The sequence below is a fragment of the Teleopsis dalmanni genome, chromosome 2, assembly GCF_002237135.1.
Source record: "Teleopsis dalmanni isolate 2A chromosome 2, ASM223713v2, whole genome shotgun sequence".
NCBI classification, from domain to species: domain Eukaryota; kingdom Metazoa; phylum Arthropoda; class Insecta; order Diptera; family Diopsidae; genus Teleopsis; species Teleopsis dalmanni.
The window spans coordinates 109,730,469-109,739,579 of record NC_051847.1 but is presented as its reverse complement, the minus strand read 5'-3'; the positions used below and the strand labels follow the sequence as shown (position 1 = coordinate 109,739,579).

The 9,111-nt window shown below is 35.6% G+C and overlaps 1 protein-coding gene across 1 annotated transcript; it reads right to left on the bottom strand.

Annotated features, from left to right (window-relative positions):
- Positions 1-3,183: 3,183 nt before the first annotated feature.
- LOC119675429 lies at positions 3,184-8,412 on the bottom strand. Its single transcript, XM_038086628.1, has 2 exons — positions 3,732-8,412; positions 3,184-3,653 (listed from the first exon to the last, which is right to left on the bottom strand). The coding sequence occupies exons 1-2, from the start codon at positions 8,410-8,412 to the stop codon at positions 3,184-3,186; spliced, it is 5,151 nt and encodes a 1,716-aa protein (XP_037942556.1).
- Between the last annotated feature and the right edge of the window lie 699 nt (positions 8,413-9,111).

The window sequence follows — 9,111 nt, the reverse complement described above, 5'->3', positions numbered from 1 at the left end:
AAATACCAAATTCGCAAAAAGTATTCATATTTGCCATATACCACAAAAATATATATATAAAATTCCTTCATTGCTCTCGTCCGATTGTGATCATCACGGTTATTTTGCATTTGCTGATTGGAATTTATTAACAAATCTATTAAAATATGAAACATAATTAAATAATTAATATATAGCAACTGTATTTTTTATGTGCAAATACCAATCAAATAATCTTTAACGAAAGAATTATTGATCGTTTCCACAAAACTTCCACTATATCCATGCTGATGCACTTCATCCCTTGAGTTTAATACACTTAAACTATTATTTAAAAAGGGAATGGAAGAGTCAGTTTCGCTTGATGATTCTAATAAAATCTGCAATTTTCATTTATTTACTATAGAATTAAATTTAAATTTTAAAGTAAATACTAAATAAAAACTTACATTTAATACTTCACACCGCTCAACAGTTTTAATTTTTTTCTATTTTTTAGATTTTTTGTATTCAAAATGTTCTTACTTATTATTTTAGTGCCAAAATTATTCACAAAAATCAAAAAATTTTCTACACAAACCCAACTGGCATATTTCATGCGTTGCCAATTATTTTCAAACGTGATCCGTATCGTTTCAGCAAAAATGATTCAGATCATTGAGCGGATCATGTTTGCTGAAACGCAGCTACTAGTTCTTTCAATTATTCTCCATACTGATGCTTTTGGTATGCCAAAATAAATACCAAATTCGCGATTCGTGAAATTATTTATATTTGCCATATACCACAAAAAAATATAAATTTCCTTCATTGCTCTCGTCTCGTAATAAACTTGGACTAGTGTTTAAAAAGCAAATGGAAGAGTCAGTTTTGCTCGATAATTCTAATAAAATCTGCAATTTTCATTTATTTACTATAGAATTAAATTTAAGATTTTAAGTAAATACTAAATGAAAACTTACATTTCATACTTCAGACATTTCAACAGATTTTATTTATTTTCCATTTTTTAGGTTTTTTGTATTCATAATTTTCTCACTTATTTTTTTAGCGCCAAAATTATTCACACAAATCAAAAAATTTTGTACACAAACCCAACTGGCATATTTCATGCGTTGCCAATTATTTTCAAACGTGATCCGTATCGTTTCAGCAAAGATGATTCAGATCATTGAGCGGATCAAGTTTGCTGAAACGCAACTATTTTCAAACGTGATCTGAATCATCTTTGCTGAAACGATACGGATCACGTTTGAAAATAATTGGCAACGCATTAAATATGACAGATGGGTTTGTGTACAAAATTTTTTGATTTATGTGAATAATTTTGGCGCTAAATAAATAAGTGAGAAAATTTTGAATACAAAAAATCTAAAACTTGGAAAATAAATAAAATCTGTTGAAATGTCTGAAGTACGAAATGTAAGTTTTTATTTAGTATTTACTTAAAAACTTAAATTTAATTCTATGGTAAATAAATGGAAATTGCAGATTTTATTAGAATTATCGAGCAAAACTGACATCTCCATTTTCTTTTTAAACACTAGTCCAAGTGTATTAAGCTCAAGGGATGAAGTGCATCAGCATGGATATAGTGGAAATTTTATGGAAACGATCAATAATTGTTCCGTTAAAGATTATTTGCTTGGTATTTGCGCATAAAAAATACAATTGCTATATATTAATTATGTTTCATATTTTAATAGATTTGTTAATAAAATCCAATCAGCAAATACAAAATAACCGTGGTGGTCACAATTGAACGAGAGCAATGAAGGAAATTTACATATATTTGTGGTATATGGCAAATATGGCTTTTGCAATGGCCTTATTTGCAATGGCTTTTTTATAAACATGTATGTTGGAGAGCCTGTTTTCTTATGTATTGTTTTGTTTTAATTAAATAAATGTATTCAACTTAATGTTTATATATTCATTTTAAATTAATTGATTTTCATAAATTATCAAACAACACTTTTTTAATAATAATAAAACTTAAATAATTAAAGTAATAATATTAATTAATTTTAATAATTTTAATTTATAGTAATGGTATTAATTAAAACATTACTTCAAACAAAGAAATAAATAATAATGATATATTAAATAAATAAGTACATAAAATAAATAATAAATAAATATAAATGTAGATTTGTTTATAATTTTACTACACCGTTGCATCGCATTACCAACCTCATTTGCATTAAAATACGTTCCACTTTTATCTTTTACATACATTCCACATTGAACCAGAAAGTGAACCAGATCAATTGCTGGTTCACCCCATTGTTTTTGTTTTGCATGTAAAATTGAGCGGATCATGTTTGCTGAAACACAGCTATTGTTGGACAATTTCCTATTATAACATATTTTATATTGACAATTTTAGTTTTAAATATAATATTTATTATAAAATGCTTTAATTCAGTTTTTTGTGTTTTCGTTTTTTTTAGTTTAATTTTGTTACATTATATTATCTTATTTAATTTTGCACATTATATAATATTATGTTTTATAACAAAGTCAATATAAAAAAATTAACTTTTGGTTTTTTCATAATTCTACTATTCATGCTTTCATTTCTTACTTGTCGTTATGCCTTTATTTGCCGCTAAAACTCCAGTTTGCTATTTAAGTGGCATTAGTGCATTCTCCAAGTATGCAAAAACAAAAACTTCTGGTCTATTTCTACTATATGTTATTCAAAATTAAAACAACCACTGCATTTGAAATCATACGTTTTTATTATCATGTGTGCCTTCATATTCTCTTTACTTCATATTTTCTTACTAATACCGCTCTGAGAATTTAAGTGAAAAATTGAGCCTAAAAAGGGTCTACCAGTAGACCCGCAGTGTGTTCAGCAAATTTGTTCCTGATGCACACTGTTCGTCTAATGCGGTTTTTTAATGTTAAGACCGTAATTTGTGTTTCTTCACATCAAAACTTTATTCTTAATATTCTTAATTCACAATATATCTATATGATATTTTAAAATTTACTTAATACATTAATTCAAAAAAAATATAAATCAACTGCACAACAAGAAACTCGACCGAACACGACGGTTGCTCGTACAAGAAGAAAAAACAACTTGCTAACAGGTAAAAGCAGCCCACACACAGTGGTTGCCAGATTGATATAGGTAATTTTAAACATTTTTCCCACCTAGACGTGGAGATACAACCGGATCTTGCGTCTATATTACTCGTTTGCTTCAGGACGTCCTTCAATGTCGATTGGTAAAACAGAGATCTTCGTAATTGGCCGTTTCACAAGGGCGGACTGTGTCTTTATGGTTACAACACGAACAGCACCGTCCGTGCCAGGATGGACTTGGATAATGCGGCCAAGCAACCAGGAGCTTGGAGGCAATCGTTCATCTCGAATTAGGACCAGTTGACCGGCTGCGACATTTGTTTGGCTTTTAGTCCATTTGTTTCTGGCATGTAATTGTGTTAAATATTCTTGGGACCAACGGCGCCAAAAGTCTTGATACATCTGGCTTAACATTTTCCATCGGAATAGTACACCAATCTTTGTATTTAGCAAATTAGATTCAGGTACGGCAGATGGCGCTCGTCCAATCAAAAAGTGTCCTGGTGTCAATGCTGATAAGTCTGTGGGGTCATCAGATAGAGCCGTAAGCGGCCTCGAATTTAAACAATTTTCGACTTGTTTTAATAACGTGTAAAATTCTTCAAAAGTTAAAGTTGCCGTGTTTACTACACGCTTAAGATGAAATTTCATGCTTTTTACTCCTGCCTCCCATAGGCCACCAAAATGAGGCGCTGCGGGTGGTATAAAGTGCCAATTTATGCCAACGGTTGATGCAAACACAGACCCAGCTTCAATTTGTTTTTTAAATAATTTAATTTCATCTTTCATTAAAGCATCAGCACCGACAAAGGATGTACCACGATCGCTGTACATATCTGAGCATATGCCACGGACTGATACAAATCGCTTTAACGCTGCTAGAAATGTTTCAGATGTCATATCACTCACAAGTTCCAAATGAATAGCTCGTGTAATAAAACATATAAATAGAGCCACATACCCCTTGTAAGTACGATGGCCTCTCCCTCTTGTTGCTCTCACATTAAATGGACCAGCATAATCCACGCCCGTGTGCATGAATGGTTGTGATATGTTACACCGTGCTGGAGGTAAGTTACCCATAATTTGTGCTTGTGGTCGACAGGCTTGACGAAAACATGTAATGCATTTGTTAATCACTCTCTTCACAGCGGATCTTCCTTCAATAATCCAAAATTGCCGTCGCACATATGCTAATGTTGTTTGAGTTCCGCCATGTAATGTTCGACTATGAGCTTGATTAATAATCAACGTAGTAAAATCATGACGTTTGGGTAATATCATTGGACTTCGTTCATCTGAAGGAATATTCGCATTTTGAAGTCGTCCATGTAGACGCATAATTCCGTCGGAATCAAGCGTCGGATTCAATTTAAACAATTTACTTGATTTGTTAATTGGATTGCCTTTCCGTAAAGCAGCATAATCGTTGGTAAACTCGGTCCTTTGTACAATTGTTACTAATTTTTTAAGAGCCGTATAACGTTCTTGCCAGGTGCAGAAACTTTCATCTCGACGCATCCTTTTTTGACACGCATGAATAAAACGTAGGCATTGCGCCACGACTACGAGTAATTTGTCAAGAGTAGCATATCGTCCAAATATTTCCCACACTTCTGTTGATAACTGCGTAGTTAATGAGTTAATCTCTTTTTTCTCAGGTAAACTGTCAGGAGTATGATTGATTTGGTGATTAGGCCACATTTTTACATTTAAACGAAGCCAAGATGGTCCGTACCACCACATCAGGTTATCTCTTAGCTGCAAAACGGTACTGCCTCGTGATGCACAATCAGCCGGATTATCCTTTGTTGCAATATACCTCCAGTCTTCAATATTTGTCATTGACTGAATTTGTGACACTCTGTTTGCCACAAACTGCTTCAGTTTGCCTGGATCAGTTCTAATCCACCACAGTGTGGTTGTATTATCAGTCCACAAAATACAGCGTGATGGTTGACACTTAAATGTTCCTTTAACCTTGTGTAGAAGTTTTGCTGCTAGCAATGCTGCACACAATTCTAAACGTTGTATAGACGTTTCTTTCAACGGGGCTACCTTAGTTTTACTAATAAGCAAATTTGCAAAACTGGTCGTGCCGATGGTTGTTTTCGCATATATTGCAGCCGCATATGCTTGATTTGATGAATCACCAAATGCGTGTAATTCAATTGCACTTGTCGAAGTGGTGTTTATCCAACGTGGGATTCGAATGTGATGTAATTGTTGTAAGTCAATACGAAAGTTATGCCAAATGTTTGCCATCTCTATTGACAAGGGATCATCCCAATTGGATCCAGTACGCCAGAGTTGTTGCAGAAACATCTTTCCTCGAATGATAACCGGAGCCAAGAACCCAAGTGGATCAAATAACTTCGATATGTCAGACAACATTAGTCGTTTTGTGTAATGATGGTTGTCACAAGTTACATTGACGTTGTAACCAAAACTGTCGGATTTTGTATACCAAGTAAGACCAAGTGTCTTAGTTTTATACTCGGTGTTAATTTCCACATCGTCAGCGTGAGCTTTCACGTCTTCAGTCAGAGTGCTTAAAACTTCATTTGAATTCGAATTAAATTCACGTAAAGTGAAGCCTGCAGTTGCTAGAAGCTCCTGAAGTTCGTGCAATTTTTCTGCAGCTTCGATTGGAGTGTCTCCACCTGATAGTACGTCATCAATGTAAAATTCATTCAGAATCGATTCAGCTGCCTGTGGAAAACGAGTTTGCTCCTCTTTTGCCAGGGTACGCAATACTTTGATGGCAAGATATGGAGCACAATTAGTCCCATATGTTACAGTGAGCAACCGGAATGTTGTAGGGGCGTCCCCGTGTCGAACGCGCCACATTATTCGTTGCAAATCCACATCTTTGGTATCAACAAGAATTTGCCTATACATTTTCTCGATATCTCCTGTAAACACTATAGGGTAATGTCGCCATTGCAAGATGATATTTGATAGATCATTTTGTAATCTGGGACCTATATGCAGACAATCATTAAGAGATATTCCGCTCAAACATTTATTAAAAGCATTGAAGACTACGCGAAGTTTCGTTGTAGAACTCGATGCTTTATAGACACCATGGTGAGGAAGATAACATGTTGAAACTACATCATACGAGTGTGGCACCACTTCCATATGGCCACAGGTCTGATATTCGTCCATGAAATCTTGGTAGAGTTTGTACATATCCGGATCTCGGGTTAATCGCTGTAACGTGCTGTTTAATAATGCAAGTGCATTTAGTTTACTTGACTTAAGTGTTGCCAAGTCAGCTTTCCGCTTGATTGGTAGTCTAACCACATATCGACCCGTTGCGTTGCGTACAGTTGTACGCTCAAAAAAGTCTTCACAGTACATTTCATCTTTTGTTAACGGAGCGTGGTTTGTTATTTCTTCCAATTCCCAAAATTTATGTAGCATTTCGTGCAATGTTGCCCGAGTATGACAGCAATTAACTTGTCCTTTCACTGAAATACCCTTTCGTCGCGACAGTCCACCAAAAATTACCCAACCGAGTTGCGTATATTGGGCAACAATATTGTTAGTTGGATGCCGTTTTAGTCGCTCATAGACAATAGCAGCATAATCTGAAGCGCTCAAAATCATATCGACTGCCCCCGGAACCTGTAATTGAGGATCAGCTAAATCTAAATTCATGAACTCACCAAGCGCTTCTTTCGGTATGGGAATGGTTGGGGTAACGCTACCCACTCGTGGAAGTATTAGTGCAACACAATTCATGTTGAAATCGGATTTTAACGAATGGATTGTAAATGAAACCATTCCTCTTGAATTGGCGACCCTTTCACCATTTGCACCACTCACCGGCACTATGACATTTGTTTTGTCCAATTTTAACCGCTGCACGATGAATTCGCTGACAAACGTTGCTTCCGACGCACTATCCAAAAGAGCTCGCACAATAAGCGTCTGACCAGAAGGACTCCTTACCTCTATCAATGCAGTGCTAATTAAAACAGTCTGTAAATGTAAAGTTCGAGCACCTTGATTAGCACTGGAAATGTATGTGTTATTTGATGTGACAGCGTATTTCTTAGTCGCTTCAGTGGTCTTTTCCGGTATATTTGAGTAATTCGTTTCTCCACCACTTCCACTATGGTCATGTAGTAATGTATGATGCGCTGCATTACATCGCAGACACCGATATTTCGATGGACAATTATGACCCATGTGTCCCGTTCTCAAACAATTGAAACACAATCTTGCAGATCTGACTACCTCATATCTCTTTGTCCCAGTCATTTGCCGAAATTCTGCGCAATATGCCAGTAAATGCTTACCTTGACAATGCACGCATTGTTGAACAGTGGTATGATGGCTTTTCACGAACCCCTTTGTTCTGATAGGTGTTACAAACTTTTTCTCCTGATTAGAGTTATCGGTCATGCTATTAACTACCTCCAGCGAATGTATTCGATTTTCTAGGAAATTGACCAGCTCCTCAAACTTTGGAATTTGTTCTAAACTGGTTGTTGACAGCTCCCAAGCTGAGCGTGTTTTCGTGTCTAATTTTTGGAGAAGGGTAAAGACCAACCAATCGTCCCAATGCTGTACTGGACGACCCAATTGCTCTAACGCACGCACATCTGATGTGATGGTGTCACATAACAAGCGTAAACTATTTGGTAAACCATCAGACACCGTTGTTAAATTAACAATTTGTTTTAAATACGCATTAAGAATGATCCTCTTGTTCTCATACTTGCGGATGAGTAAACTCCATGCTACTGCCCAATGTGCATCTGTTGTAGTAATGTTGTCTAGGGCGTGTTGAGCGTCCAACACTAACGCATCTTTTAAGTATTGAAGTTTTTGTGTATTAGACAATGCAACGTTATTTGATACAACTGATGTGAATAAATCCTTGAATGCGTACCAGTGCAGATAATTACCATCAAACGACGGAATTTTAATACGTGGCAGATTAGACGTCAATTCCATGCTTGATACACCTTTAATTGCAGTTTCGTTATTACCTGGAGAGTCTATAACTTCAGTGCTTTCTAACGCATCGATTAGTTCTCCCATCATTTCCGAATAAATTATTTCAATTTCCATGTAACTGTCTTCGCTGACTAACGCTTTTATTGAGTCACTCGCTTCTTCCACCTTTGCACCGTCATAAATATTGACCAACAAATTTTCTCGAGCTTCCTTGTACTGCGTCCAGTAACTTTCCAAGAGATTCTTTCTTCCAGTGAAGAAACCTTTTGTTTGCTTGCTTTTTGCCGTTTTCCGTATGTTGGTGGAGAAGTTTTTCAGCATGGATTGCGTAGCTTCCAATTTTCTGGCGATTTTTTGCATTTTCAGATTTTATGCGAATCAACTGTGATTATTATATGCAATGTAAGCCGTTGTGCTCAGCGGCTTTTCGAAAGTAAATAATTGTGCCCAGCGGCAATAAAATTTGGTAGATATGCCCAGCGGCTATAAATATGAAAGATACGCCCAGTGGCTATAACTTTGAGAAATATGCCCAGCGGCTAGACGAAGCACGCGATCTTCGTAGGCAGCAACACACAATTGAACGCAAAAGATATGTTGCTCCCCGCAAGGGATGCCAAAAATGTTCGTCTAATGCGGTTTTTTAATGTTAAGACCGTAATTTGTGTTTCTTCACATCAAAACTTTATTCTTAATATTCTTAATTCACAATATATCTATATGATATTTTAAAATTTACTTAATACATTAATTCAAAAAAAATATAAATCAACTGCACAACAAGAAACTCGACCGAACACGACGGTTGCTCGTACAAGAAGAAAAAACAACTTGCTAACAGGTAAAAGCAGCCCACACACAGTGGTTGCCAGATTGATACAGGTAATTTTAAACACACACTCTATATATTAAATTAATTGCTGATATTTTGTTCTACATGCACTCTCTATGTTTATTTTTGTTACTCTTTGATATTAGTTTTGTTTGTTTGGAGCAGAGAACTGCAACGAGTCATAATTTTAACATTCAGAGTGCACTCGTAAAAAACCGAATCTAAAT